This window comes from Oncorhynchus kisutch, linkage group LG22, assembly GCF_002021735.2.
Source record: "Oncorhynchus kisutch isolate 150728-3 linkage group LG22, Okis_V2, whole genome shotgun sequence".
NCBI lineage: Eukaryota > Metazoa > Chordata > Actinopteri > Salmoniformes > Salmonidae > Oncorhynchus > Oncorhynchus kisutch.
The window spans coordinates 58,392,729-58,408,301 of record NC_034195.2 but is presented as its reverse complement, the minus strand read 5'-3'; the positions used below and the strand labels follow the sequence as shown (position 1 = coordinate 58,408,301).

Sequence of the window (15,573 nt, the reverse complement as noted above, 5' to 3'; positions counted from 1 at the left end):
AAGTGTATGACATATAGTTACTACAGTAGTTGGCAATACATACAGTTGGCATTGTTACGGTTTTCTTCCTCCTCCTCTGAAGAGGAGGTGTAGCAAGGATCGGACTAAAATGCAGCGTGGTTATTCTGATACATGTTTAATAAAAGATTAACACAAACAAATACAAAACAATAAACGTACCGTGAACAGCCTCTACTGGTGCAAACTAACACAGAGACAGGAACAATCACCCACCAAACACTCAAAGAATATGGCTGCCTAAATATGGTTCCCAATCAGAGACAACGATAAACACCTGCCTCTGATTGAGAACCACTTCAGGCAACCATAGACTTTTCTAGATAACCCCACTATACCACAATCCCAATACCTACACAAAAAACAAGACAAAACACACCACATAATATACCCATGTCACACCCTGGCCTGACCAAAATAATAAAGAAAATACAAAATACTAAGACCAGGGCGTGACAGGCATATTTATTCTTAATAAATGATATACTACAGTAACACTAAATTACATGACAAGACTGGGTTTCATGTTGGACTCAAGTTAGATACAATCATGTCTTAGGTATACAGTCAACATACAGTACGCTGTGCAAAAATGATTGATGATGGTTCCAACAACATTTTTTTTTAATGAGTAGGCAAAGTAACAAGCAGCCTTAGTACCTTGGTGTAACTCAAGATATTGTTGACATTAATTAAAGTGACATTGATTAAAACACTGAGAGAAGATTAGCTGATTCTGTAATCAATAACTTATCATGATATATACAACCTTCACCCCGGCATTGTTGAGTACACATATATAACTGTGTCCAGTTAGACAAGTCATTCCACTAGATGGCGGTGCTGCGTAATAAATAACGAGTACAGGAGGATATATATCTAGGAAATACAGTACATGGCATTCAGAAAAATCTACAGTGCAACCCCAACAGTTAAAGAAACATAAATGAACATACATGACTGTATTTCCAACCTTCAATACAGTATCATCAGAAATATACAACAATCACTAATGTTAAGTTGCTCTGGATAATAACGAAAATGTCAATACAATCCAAAACATATTTTAAATAAGCATGGCAATCATAAATATACAGTATTAACATAAATATTCTGTACAAATCAGAAATATATCATATATTATAAATAAATGTGTATTACCGTATTTACAACCTGTAAACATTTAATAGTTTTGGTACGATACTCCCAGATTCCACTGTCTTTAAGGATACACGGTGTGTTGCTTTGAAGCGCAGGTATGACTCCAGACATCTAATAGCCACATCATCCACCTCGGGGTCAAACTTGTTAGCGATAAGGTGGTGTTGGTTTAGGAGCCACTGCAGGTCTCCAGCTCCATAGACACACACAGCTCTCCTGTAGGTCCCGGAGCAGTGGGGGTAGGGGGCTCCGCTCCTCACATCCCCAGCCAGGTAGCTCCACCTCACTACCCTGGCTATGGAGTTCATATCAGACTGCTGGTACTTACTGTTGGAGGGGTTGGAGCCTGGGACAGCGGTCATGCGCTGCAGAGTGGCCCACAGGTGTTCATCAGGACTATATGTGTCCTTCTCCCACTCCAGCAGAACCTGGACCTCCTGACTCTTCATCACGTGACGGACGAAGGCCCTGGATGCCACAAAGTAGGCGTTGCCAGAGAACATGGGGGTGTTGATAGGTGGAGGGGTCTTCTTAACCTCTGTCCTGACCACGGTGTTGGTGACGTTGTGGTGGAACTGCCATCTGCCCTTCTTGTAGCTGTTGGTGACCTCTGACTCCATGCTGTTCTTTCCGTTCAGCAGCTTGAGGGCCTGAACCATCTCAGCATTGGTCTTAATGGGGAAGTCGGTTCCACAGGTGTTGAGAAGGTATCGCCACTGGACAGGTGATTTTAGCAGGTCCTCCATGCAGTTCAGGTCAGCCTGCACTCTGGACCAGGAGGCATAGATGACACTCTCTATCTTACTGGCCACAAACACATTGGGTAGGCAGGACACAATAGCCCTCACTGCACTCTTGAAGTCCTCGGATGATTTCTGGTCGATGTGGACGCAGTAGATGTTCTGAGGAGTGTATAAAGCACGCAGGAGCCGGTCAAACATCTCAATCTTCTCGTGGATGACCATGGAGAATGCAATAGGGAACTCTTCCTCCTCCCGGCTGAGAGGCATGGTAATGAACTCTCTGTCTGTGACGAATCTCTGGCAGTCCTGTGTCACGTTGTGGTAGAATGCCTCCGACAGCAGCTGGCTCTTCTTCTTGGTCTTCAGCAGTCTCCTGAGCTGTTCCTTCTCCAGACCCTCTATGTCTCCTCGGATGATGGCTGAGCAGGCAGGCAAGTCTACAGCGTAGTGCAGAGGGAGGAGGTCTGGAGAGCGGAGAGGCTTCCTGTCAGAGCAGGGTCTGAGAGCTGCCCACAGGAACAAACAGACAGAGCCACTCAGTATGATCAGAGATACGTTCCTGAAGACTCTCTGAGAGCTTGACAACCGAAGTAGAGACATGCCTAGTCTTTTATTATCTATGATGTATTATTCTCTGTAGCAGTGACGGTCTATGTGGTGGTATTAGTATCTACATCCAAGGAGCTGCCCACTGCTGCTCAACTGAGTAATGCTCATACCTCAGAGCTAAAACAAATGACAAGTCTCACACCTCAGTATAAAAGGACATTTGTATCATTGACTTTAGTGGGCATGGTCTGTGTGCATGGGGTAAACACTCTAGTTGGTATGGGAGTGGCTCAAGAGTGGCTCAACCTGTAGTACGCTATGCATGGTTTCCCCTGTACATGGATCATTTGCTGGTCGATGTGCGACTGACGTTTTGTGGGCGAGGAGAGCTCTGGACATCTTGTTGATATGACATGCATTACCACAGACTTTTACCTACGGAGGAGCGGCAATTTGGGAAGAAATTTGAATGTCTTTGAACTTCAGAGAGTTGGCTCAACTAATGTTGGACCAGAGCTAACAATTGATCATGACTCAGTTCCATTACATTACAGATAATACTGCCTAGAGTTTTACAGAGCTAGACCAGAGTTAGCTAACAAGCTAGCAATAAGCTAACAAACATGTTTGTGCAGACTGGCACCAGAATTCAAATAAAAACATGTCTTACCTTTTTGTAGTTAATAAATCCAATGTGATAACTATCATGTGATAACTATCCAAATATGAAAACTATCATATCCTTAACTAGCATTGAAAAAGTTAATCCACTGTTCTCTAAATAAATATCTCTCCTTAATTACTGAATTGGCGAGGGGCAGGTAGCCTACACACACACTGGTAAAGATGTTCAGCTGGCAGGCAAACACTGGCAGTAACTTTTATAGTGGCTTTGAGGGCTTTGCATAATGACTTCGTTGCATTTTTTGTGGGGCTGGAGAAAAAAATGGAATGTAAAAGAACGTTATTGACCGGGTCCCATGCTCTTAAAATAACAGTTCTGTTCTGGAACAGATCACTTTCTTTCTCGGTTCTGTTCCTTGAAAATGTTTGTTATTTTCTGGTTTTCGGATCTGTTCCAACCCCTGTTTGAAATAAATGATAAAGGTCAACTTCCTCTCTCCTCTCTGTAACTTGACCTGTTTAGAAACCATGAAAATTATAATGGGAATTATGTCCTTGAGCAGCAGAGAAACAGAAATGGATTAAATACCTATTCTCTCCTATGTTACAGGTGTCAGCAGTTACAAAACACTAGATTTATTAATCCATGTGAAGGATCACCTCCGTTTATTTTGGTTAGCAATGGTGTCTGGGCATTTCCCTTCTTTTTAATCAGTAAATATCCTTGACTAACATCTTAGACATCATATTACCACCGACAGACAGCAACCAACTTTATTGAATCATGATAAACAAAAGGCAGAGCTGAGGGTGAAGATAAGTTATATATACACTGGAAAAAAATATAAACGCAACATGCAACAAGTTCAGAGATTTTACTGAGTTACAGTTCAAATAAGGAAATCAGTCAATTGAAATCAATTCATTAGGACTAATCTATGGATTTCACATGACTGGGAGTCCAGCTATGCATCCATTGGTCATAGATACCTTAAAGAAAAGGTAGGGGCATGGATCAGAAAACCAGGCAGTATCTTGTGTGATCACCATTTGCCTCATGCAGAGTGACGAAGAGGAGTAGTAGGAAGGATTGGAGGACCAATGTGCAGCGTGGTAAGTGTCCATTTTAATATATAAAACTGAACACTACAAAAATACTAAATAACAATGTGAATGAACAAACGAAAATCGAAACAGCCCCGTATGGTACAAACACAGACACAGGAAACATTCACCCACCACTCAAAAGTGAAACCAGGCTACCTAAGTATGGTTCTCAATCAGGGACAACGATTGACAGCTGCCTCTGATTGAGAACATTACCAGGCCAAACACAGAAATCCCAAATCATAGAAAAAGGAACATAGACAACCCACCCAACTCACGCCCTGACCATACTAAAACAAAGACATAACAAAAGAACTAAGGTCAGAACGTGACAGTACCCCCCCCCCCCCCCCAAAGGTGCGGACTCCGGCCGCAAAACCTGAACCTATGGGGGAGTGTCTGGGTGGGCGTCTCTCCGCGGTGGCGTTGGCGGCACGGGACATGGACCCCACTCCACCACAGTTTTTGTCCGTCTCTTCACCTGCCTCCGAGGCCTCTTTAGAGCGGCGACCCTCACCGCCGACCTCGGACTGGGGACCCTAGCAACGGGAGGACAGTCAGGACAGACGGGAGACTCTGGCAGCGCTGGACAGGGGGAAGACTCTGGCAGCGCTGAGCAGGCGGGAGCACCTGTAGGGAGGAGACGGAGAGACAGCCTGGTTGGTGCGTGGAGGCGGCACCGGATAGACCGGACTGTGGAGGCGCACTGGAGGTTTCGAGCACCGAGCCTGCCCAACCCTACCTGGCTGAATGCTCCCCGTAGCCAGGCCAGTGCCGCAAGGTGGAATAGCCCGCACTGGGCTGTGCTGGCGAACCAGGGACACCGTGCGTAGGGCTGGTGCCATGTACCACGGCCCGAGGAGACGCACTGGAGACCAGATGCGCTGAGCCGGCTTCATGGCACCTGGCTCGATGCCCACTCTAGCCCGGCCGATACGAGGCGCTGCTATGTATTACACTTTGCATGGTTATCAATACACAGTCACTACAAAGATACAGGTGTCCTTCCTAACTCAGATGCCAGAGAGGAAGAAAAATACTCAGTGTCACGCCCTGACCTTAGTTACTTTTTTATGTCTCTATTTTGGTTTGGTCAGGGCGTGTGTTGGGGTGTTGAACACAAAACATGTTGTTTTTCTATGTTTTTGTTTCTATGTGTTTGGCCTGGTATGGTTCCCAATCAGAGGCAGCTGTCTATCATTGTCTCTGAGTCTTTGTAGCGAGATAGGAAGCCGATTCTAGATTACATTTTGGATTGGATATGTTTGATGGCAGGAGAGTTTATAGTCTAGCTAGACATCTAGGTATTTATAGTTGTCCACATATTTTTAGTCAGAACTGCACAGAGTAGTGATGCTAGTCGGGCGGGCGGGAAGGTGCGGGCAGCGAACGTTTGAAAAGCATGCATTTAGTTTAAATAGCTGAATTTACCAATGTGTCACAATGTTGACCAGGAAAAGGGAAACCCTGAATTGAGGTTCTCCCAACAGAGCTTGTATTACCAATTAACATCGTAGTTATTTGAACATACCACAATAACATCCTAGACATTTCATTAACGTCTTATGGCTGGGGGCAGTATTGAGTAGCTTGGATGAATAAGGTGCCCAGAGGTGCTCAGAGCAAACGGCCTGCTCCTCAGTCCCAGTTGCTAATATATGCATATTATTAGTTTTTACAACTTTTTGAATGATGTCTGTGAGTATAACAGAACTCATATGGCAGGCAAAAACCTGAGAAAAATCAAATCAGGAAGTGGGTTGGTCGATTTTCAACTCAGCCCCTATCGAAAACACAGTGGGATATGGTTCAAGTTGCACTTCCTAAAAAAAAAATTGACATTATCGTACAAATCAAACATTTATTGTGGAAGTAGGATTCCTGGGAGTGCATTCTGATGAACATCATCAAAGGTAAGTTAATATTTATAATGTTATTTCTGATTTCTGTTGACTCCGTTCTCAGATTATTGCATGGTTTGCTTTTTCCATAAAGCTTTTTTTAAAATCTGATATTAAGAAGAAGTATATCTATAATTCCATGTTTAACACTTGTATTTTCATCAACATTTATGATGAGTATTTCTGTAAAATTGATGTGGCTATGCAAAATCACGGGATGTTTTTGGAACTACTGAACGTAACGCTCCAATGTAAACTCAGATTTGTATATAAATATGAACTTTATCAAACAAAACATACATGTATTGTGTAACATGAAGTCCTATGAGTGTCATCTGATGAAGATCATCAAAGGTTAGTGATTCATTTGATCTCTATTTGTGCAGTTTGTGACTCCTATCTTTGGCTGGGAAAATGGCTGTGTTTTTCTGTGGCTTGGTGGTGACCTAACATAATCGTTTGTGGTTTCGCTGTAAAGCCTATTTGAAATTGGACACTGTGGTGGGATTAGCAACAAGATTACCTTTAAAACGGTATAAAATACATGTGTGTTTGAGGAATTTTAATTATGAGATTTCTGTTGTTTTGAATTTGGCCCCCTGCACTTTCACTGGCTGTTGTCATATCGATTCGATTGGGTTCCCAATCCATCCCAATGGAATGCAGGTCGCTATCATGTGAATTGCGCGTGACCAGCCCTTGGCTCTCTGCCAGACACCTGGCTCATTCAGCTCCCACTCATTCCCACAACACAGTAGAAGCCTCATTCAAGTTTCTAAAGACAGTTGACATCTAGTGGAAGCCATAGGAAGTGCAAAATAACCAATATTCCACTGTGTATTCAATAGGGGTGAGTTCAAAAAACTGGAAACCTCAGGTTTCCCACTTCCTGTTTGGATTTTTTTCTCAGGTTTTAGCCTGCCATATGAGTTCTGTTATACTCACAGACATCATTCAAACAGTTTTAGAAACGTCAGAGTGTTTCTATCCAATACTAATAATAATATGCATATATTATCATCTGGGACTGAGTAGGAGGCAGTTCACTCTGGGCATGCTATTCATCCAAAAGTGAAAATGCTGCCCCCTATCCCAAATAAGTTTTAATACAGGCAAGATAAACGGTTTCCATTTTCCAAACAATGAGTCCAACCAGCTTGTAAACGCGGTGTCTACTCCTGAATTGTCAGCAATCTCATGTGCCAATGTGGTGAGACCTTGCAGTGCCTTAGTCACGGATCCATCCATCTGTGTTATTTTGGATAAAAGTACAACATATCGATCCAAACATAACACACACACCTCCCTTCTCCGCCAACAGCCATGCCATAAGACTAGGAGCCACTGTCTGTTCTGCCAGGCCCTTGATAGCATCCCTAAAATGATTAATGAATCTTTGTTGATTATAATAAATGTAATTGATCCAATCAACAATCTTAAGACTTGACCACCAGAAGATGCTAGACTCCAGTCCAGCTAATATCTGATTCCTGGCTCTGATTTCTTCTGGCACCCCTCGAGGCACGCCTATGTAATCTTTATATACCCCACCATCAAATGACCCCTCGGGCAATCACATGCTTCCATGAGTTACAAGGTGACATGCGGATATATCTTCCCTAGGTTGTAAGACTCCTGGTTTACTGTTATGAACCCCTTTTGCCCTGCAGTCTGGGGGGGATGGAAATGAGACCCGTAACATATCTCATGCAAATCATAATAGTGAAACTATTATTAGAAACTAACAGTGAGAACAAAAAACCACAGACAACTTAAATCTACCATCAAACACTCATAGTTTATTTGGTAAACACAGGGTAATGGGGGGGACTGAGCTGGACCCAAAGGAAATAAGTAATAAGTATCCAAAAAACCCTAAGCTAGACCACCTGCTTCAACAACAGCTAGCTCACTAAACAATAAAATACAGTGGGTGTGCTGCCCAGTTCTAACTAGTGTTCTTTAGACAATATTTACCTACGGGTAGTCTATACCCATGGGCGACTTGTCTTGGTACCCCTTTTTACCACCAACAAAAAAACAGTCATGAAGCACAACAATACATACTCACATGATTATGGACAAATGTGACATGTACGCAAGCTATTTTAATTAGTTCCCCGCATCCAGTGCAGGCGGGAGGGATTGTTAATTGCGATACCAAACTGCCCCTAATCAAAACGAAACAAAACGGCCTAAACCCAGCCGTCAGAAAACACAGAAAATGTAACTTTTTTCAATGTGTCAATCACTCTCGAGTCATCTGGGACCCACGTGCTAAGCCCAAGGGACTACTAGGGGGGCACTTGAACATTCGTAGTGGCATTCCAAAAAGTGATAAAATTCAACATCTACTCACAGACTCCAACCTTGACTTTCTCTGCCTCTCAGAGACATGGCTCCATAAACACTCTCCATGTGCTGCTTTGGTTGTGCCTGGCTACAATGTTTTCAGGAGAGACAGGATTGAGGGAAGAGGAGGGGGTGTGATGATTTACATTAAAGAACATGTCCGATGTAAACAAATTGAGTGGTCATGTGATAATGAACTAGAATGTATCGGCCTGAACGTTACACTGTCTCCCCAAATGTCTTTTACCCTCATTGGAATGTATAGTCCACCTTCCACCAAAAGTGTGTTTTTTGATCAGTTTAATACCATGCTTAGGGAATGTGATTTTGGGAAAGAGGTCATCTTAATGGGAGATTTTAACATTAATTATGAAGACAAGTGTTGTAGGAAAACCCTCAAACGGATCACTAATACCTTTGACCTTACACAGCTAGTTAAAGGGCCAACCAGGGTGACTTGTTGCTCTAAAACACAGATTGATTTGGTGTTCAGTAATAAACCAGAGAGAGTGACTAAATCATTCAATATGGTTACTGGGCTGTCTTATCATAATCTGACACTTATAGCCAGAAAGCTGTCTAAGAGCAGGTTTAACCTCTCTACTGTTAGAAAGCCGGATCAACTCAGAATACCTAAGATTGAATTAAATAATTTTGAAAAAGCAATTAAGGGAATAAACTGGAATGATCTCTTGTCCTATACAGACGTGGAAGCTGATAGTCAGGTTTTTCTATCCACAATCCAGACTACAATAAATGGCTTCCTAAAGAAAATCAAATCCATCCCTGGCCAAAAGAGCACTCTTCCTTGGCTAAATGGAGAAATCTGGAAATTGATGAAAGAACGAGATTATGCTCTAAAAATAGCCCTAAAATCTAAATTAGAGCATGACAGACGTAGGTTTACCATGTTGAGAAATAAGGTGATGAAAGAAATCAGACAGGCCAAGGCAAACTTTTTTATTAACATAATTGGTGAAGCAAAGGGAAATTCTAAATTTATGGGAGAATCTAACAAAGTTAACAGGGAAAGACCATAGTAACACTGCAAAAAGACTAGAAATCATGGCGAATAACAATCTAACACAGGATGCAGTCGAAATAGCAATAGCCTTCAATTCCTACTTTATTGACTCTGTCAGGGTACTGACACAGAACCCCTCCACTTGTTTCTTGGGCTCAGTGCTAGTGAATGACACTCAACCTGTCTTCATCATAAGGGAGGTTTCTGAGTCAAAGGTGAACAAGGTGATTAGCTCACTAAAGAACTCTAAAGCCAAAGATGTGTTTGGGATGGACTCTACCTTTCTTAAAAACTACAAAGAGTCACTCATTGGCCCCATTACTAAGGTCACCAACACATCTATTGGTCTCGGTGTGTTTCCAAGGGTATGGAAGTCGGCCATAATAACGGCCATCTTTAAATCAGGCGACCCTGCTGATGTGAGTAACTACAGGCCCATTAGTATACTACCTGTGGTGTCAAAGGTTGTTGAAAAGTGTGTAGCAGAACAACTGATTGCCCACCTCAACAACAGCCCCTTCACATTACACTCCATGCAGTTTGGCTTCAGAGCGAAACACTCCACAGAAACGGCCAACTGCTTTTTTCTGGAAAATGTGAAGTCCAAGATGGACAAAGGGGGTGCTGTTGGGGCTGTGTTTCTGGACCTAAGGAAGGCTTTTGAGATGTGATGAGATTCTCATCACAAAATTGTCCAAGTTCAACTTTTCCCCTGATGCCTTGAGATGGATGAAATCATACCTTGAAGGCAGAACTCAGTGTGTCAGAGTGAGCAATGAGCTGTCGCCCACTCGTAGCTATGATGTGGGCGTGCCCCAAGGGTCAATACTGGGGCCCCTCCTGTTCAGCCTGTACATTAATGATCTGCCTTCTGTCTGTACTGGGTCTGAAGTTCAAATGTATGCAGATGATACAGTGATATATGTGCATGCAATGAGCAAACAACAAGCTGCACAAGAACTCTGTAATGGTCCAGGTTACAAAGTGGCTCAGTGACTCGTGTTTGCATCTCAATGTGAAAAAAACTGTTTGCATGTTCTTCACAAAGAGGGCAACAGATGCTACTGAGCCAGATGTCTATGTGTCAGGGGAGAAGCTCCAGGTGGTATCCGATTTTAAGTACCTTGGCATCATACTTGCTGTACAACATTAAAACCTATTCAGTCTGTCTACAAACAGGCTCTCAAAGTGCTTGATAGGAAGCCCAATAGCTATCATCATTGTCACATCCTTAGAAAGCATGAGCTCTTGAGTTGGGAAAATCTTGTGCAATACACCGACGCATGTCTTGTATTCAAGATCCTTAATGGCCTGGCTCCCCCTCCACTCAATATTTTTGTTAAACAGAAAACCCAGACATATGGCAGCAGATCCACAAGGTCTGCCATGAGAGGTGACTGTATAGTTCCCCTAAGGAAAAGCACCTTTAGTAAATCTGCATTCTCTGTGAGAGCTTCCCATGTCTGGAATACACTGCCATCAGACACACATAACTGGACCACATATCACACTTTCACAAAATGCTTGAAGACATCGCTAAAGGTCAATCAGATTTGTGAACATGGTCCCTAGCTGTGTGTTGCCGCTCTCCATGTTGTCTGTTGTCTGTAGCTTGTGAGGTGTGGAAATACTTTGTTGCTTTTATGAATTTTGTCTTGCTGCTTTTTGTTTTATGTTGCTCTGTCTGAATGCTACGTCTTGCTTGTCCTATGTTGCTCTGTCTGTATGCTATGTCTTGCTTGTTCTATGTTGCTATGTCTTGCTTGTTCTATGTTGCTATTGTCTATATTGTAATTGTTTTTAATAACCTGCCCAGGGACTGCGGTTGAAAATTAGCCGGCTGGCTAAAACCGGCACTTTTACTGAAACGTTGATTAATGTGCACTGTCCCTGTAAAAATAAAAATAAACTCAAACTCAATCTCATGTAGGAGTAACAACTAAGAGAGAGATCACTCTATCCAGCGAGAGAGGGAGAGAGACAGAGAGAGTTTGAGAGAGAGATTGAGCTAATGAGAAAACCTGCACCTGTGAATAGGGCAGAAGGAAAGAAAATACACACACAGGATACCTGTATCCATAACATTTGCCATGATGGCAATTTCCCTGCTGATCTAGATAAAATGCAAACGTCACTTCTCCGTTCAAACTAACGTAAAACTGGTTTCCCTCAACATCTGTATTTCTTTTCTCCCTTTTTGTGATTACCGTCGGAGATGCCCTCTTGGCTTCCTGTATTTCCCACCACAGTATTGAGGTTATGACTGTGATGAGGATTAATATCACTATGGTGCAGCGTCCCCAAAAAACTATCCTCCTCCCTCGACCCCGAATTTCACTCCACGTCTAACTCCCTGGGAGTTCAGTTGGTTTCTTCACCAGGTTGAGATAGGACTCTAAACCTATTGGTACCGCCACCCTTTGTAGCGGTCTTCCCCCCCAGGAATATTGTGGTATATCGACCTGGGGAGATCTCCTCTCTTTACCTTTTTGCAATGTGTCACATGTACCCAGGTGGATCGTACTTGAATTCTTACTGCAAATGGAGTGGTCAGCAACACTTGGTAGGGTCCCTCCCACGTCGGAGTCCAATTTTTATTTTTCCTGTTGGAAACACTTCAACCCACTTAGTAAATGTATCCATTACAATTAAGCACCATTTCTTGCCTTCACATTTTGACATCTCAAAAAAATCCATCTCCATTTTCTGAAATTAATATGTCGCTTCTGGGAATTTAGTCTTGTTTTATTCTCCCTTGAAGATTGTGTTTTGCACAGATGTTACATGTAGCACAATTTTTTTTAGGTAAGTTATTAGTCCATACGCTGTAAATACTTTGTTTACCATATTATACATCCCCCACGGTTGACATGACTAGCAAAACTACATATCTAAACAGAGATTGTGGTAGAATGCATTTATCATCTGGTCATTTCCATAACCCTCTGTCTTTTACGACACCTTTCTTGGTCCATTTTGTTTGCTCTTTCAGTGCTACACTGTTTTGCATGTCTTTGAATAAGTCTAATGTTAGTTCCTCTTCTAGATTGAGCAATAGCTGCTTCTGTGGTTTTTGAGATGACAGTTTTGTTGCTACATCCGCCTTCATATTTCCTCTTGAAACTGGGTCTTTGTTCGAGGTGTGTGCAGCACATTTACCTACAGTGTTTCCATTGGTAATGTGACTGCAACTAATAGATCTCATATCAGATTCGCATGTGTAATCTGCTTGCCCATAGTATTTACCCCTATTCCTCCATTGTGCTGCAAATACATGCAGAACATTGTAAGCATATGCACTGTCTGTGTATAAGGCTTTTTCCTTTCCAAAGTTCGCACTCAGTCTGCTGTATAAGGAAATAAGCAAACAGGAAACCAGTCTCCCTCTTCAAAGGGGGTCACACTCTAGAACCAAACTGCTACAGACCTATATCTATCCTACCCCGTCTTTCTAAGGTCTTCGAAAGCCAAGTTAGCAAACAGATTACTGACTATTTCGAATCCCACCATACCTTCTCGAGCAATTCTCGGGCCGACTCTCTTTTGTGTATACATCAATGATGTTGCTCTTGCTGCTGGTGATTCTCTGATCCACCTCTACGCAGACGACACCATTCTGTATACTTCTGGCCCCTCCTTGGACACTGTGCTAACTAACCTCCAGACGAGCTTCAATGCCATACAACTCTCCTTCCGTGGCCTCCAACTGCTCTTAAACGCAAATTAAACTAAATGCATACTATTCAATCGATCACTGCCCGCACCTGCCTGCCCGTCCAGCAACACTACTCTGGACGGCTCTGACTTAGAATACGTGGATAACTACAAATACCTGGGTGTCTGGTTAGACTGTAAACTCTCCTTCCAGACTCACATTAAGCATCTCCAATCCAAAATTAAATCTAGAATCGGCTTCCTATATCGCAACAAAGCATCCTTCACTCATGCTGCCAAACATACCCTCGTAAAACTGACCATCCTACCGATCCTCGACTTCGGTGATGTCATCTATAAAACTGCCTCCAACACTCTACTCAACAAACTGGATGCAGTCTATCACAGTGCCATCCATTTTGTCACCAAAGTCCCATACACTACCCACCATTGCAACCTGTACGCTCTCGTTGGTTGGCCCTCGCTTCATCCACGTCGCCAAATCCACTGGCTACAGGTCATCTACAAGTCTCTGCTAGGTAAAGCCCCACCTTATCTCAGCTCACTGGTCATCATAGCAGATATATCTCACTGGTCACCCCCAAAGCCAATTCCTCATTTGGTCGTCTTTCCTACCAGTTCTCTGCTGCCCATGACTGGAACAAATTGCAAAAATCTCTGAAGCTGGAGACTCACATCTCCCTCACTAGCTTTAAGCACCAGCTGTTAGAGCAGCTTACAGATCACTGCACCTGTACATAGCCCATCTGTAAACAGCCCATCTATCTACCTACCTCATCCCCATACTGGTATTTATTTATTTTGCTCCTTTGCACCCCAGTATCTCTACCTGCACATTCATCTTCTGCCAATCTACCATTCCAGTGTTTAATTGCTATATTGTAATAACTTCTCCACCATGGCCTATTTATTTCCTTAACTTACCTCATTTGCACTCACTGTATATAGACTTTTTGTTTTCTTTTGTTCTACTGTATTATTGACTGTATGCTTAGTTTATTCCATGTGTAACTCTGTGTTGTTGTATGTGTCGAATTGCTATGCTTTATCTTGGCCAGGTCGCAGTTGCAAATGAGAACTTGTTCTCAGCTAGCCTACCTGGTTAAATAAAGGTGAAATATTTTTTTTTAAATATAGGCGGCGCTCCTAGTGGCCAGAGACTTTAATGCAGGGAAACTCAAATCAGTTCTACCAAATCTCTATCAACATGTTAAATGTGCAACCAGAGGGAAAACAATTGTAGATCACCTGTACTCCACACACAGAGACGAGTACAAAGCTCTCCCTCGTTCTCCATTTGATAAATCAAACCACAACTCTATCCTCCTGATTCCTGCTTACAAGCAAAAATTAAAGCAGGAAGCATCAGTGACTCGGTCTATAAAAAAGTGGTCAGATGAAGCAGATGCTAAACTACAGGACTGTTTTACTATCACAGACTGGGACATGTTCCGGGATTCTTCAGATGACAATGAGCAATACACCACATCAGTCACTGGCTGTATCAATAAGTGCATCGAGGACGTCGTCCCCACAGTGCCTGTACGTACATACCCCAACCAGAAGATTACAAGAAATCCCTCTATGCCCTGCGATGAACCATCAAACAGGCAAAGCGTCAATACAGGGTTGAGATTGAATCATACTACACCGGCTCCGACGCTCGTCTTATGTGGCAGGGCTTGCAAACTATTACAGACTACAAAGGGAAGCCGCGAGCTGCCCAGTGACACGAGCCTACCAGATGAGCTAATTCACTTCTTTGCTCGCTTTGAGGCAAGCAACACTGAGGCATGCATGAGAGCATCAGCTGTTCCGGACGACTGTGTGATCACGTTCTCCGTAGCTGAAGTGAGTAAGACCTTCAAACAGGTCAACACACACAAGGCTGCGGGGCCAGACAGATTACCAGGACGTGTGTTCCGGGCATGTGTTAACCAACTGGCAGGTGTCGTCACTTACATTTTACTTACACATCACTTACATGTTTCAAGCAGACCACCATAGTACCTGTGCCCAAGAACACAAAGGCAACCTGCCTAAATGACTACAGACCCGTAGCACTCACGTCCGTAGCCATGAAGTGCTTTGAAAGGTTGGTAATGGCTCACATTAACCCTTGACCCACTCCAATTTGCATACCGCTTAAACAGATCCACAGATGATGCAATCTCTATTGCACTCCACACTGCCCTTTCCCACCTGGACAAAATACATTAACGTGAGAATGCTATTCATTGACTACAGCTCAGCGTTCAACACCATAGTACCCTCAAAGCTCATCACTAAGCTAAGGAACCTGGGACTAAACACCTCCCTCTGCAACTGGATCCTGGACTTCCTGACAAGCCACCGCCAGGTGGTGTGGGTAGGTAACTACACATCTGCCACGCTGATCCTCAACACTGGAGCTCCCTAG

At 43.1% G+C, this 15,573-nt stretch overlaps 1 protein-coding gene across 1 annotated transcript; it reads right to left on the bottom strand.

Moving 5' to 3' along the window:
- Positions 1-389: 389 nt before the first annotated feature.
- LOC109867067 (beta-1,3-galactosyl-O-glycosyl-glycoprotein beta-1,6-N-acetylglucosaminyltransferase 3-like) lies at positions 390-4,400 on the bottom strand. The gene has a single exon (XM_020455975.2). The coding sequence runs from the start codon at positions 2,520-2,522 to the stop codon at positions 1,185-1,187; it is 1,338 nt and encodes a 445-aa protein (XP_020311564.1). The 5' UTR covers positions 2,523-4,400; the 3' UTR covers positions 390-1,184.
- Between the last annotated feature and the right edge of the window lie 11,173 nt (positions 4,401-15,573).

Bases quoted from the DNA above. Each gene is read 5' to 3' on its own strand.
- LOC109867067 (XM_020455975.2), bottom strand. From the start codon at position 2,522: ATGTCTCTACTTCGGTTGTCAAGCTCTCAGAGAGTCTTCAGGAACGTA.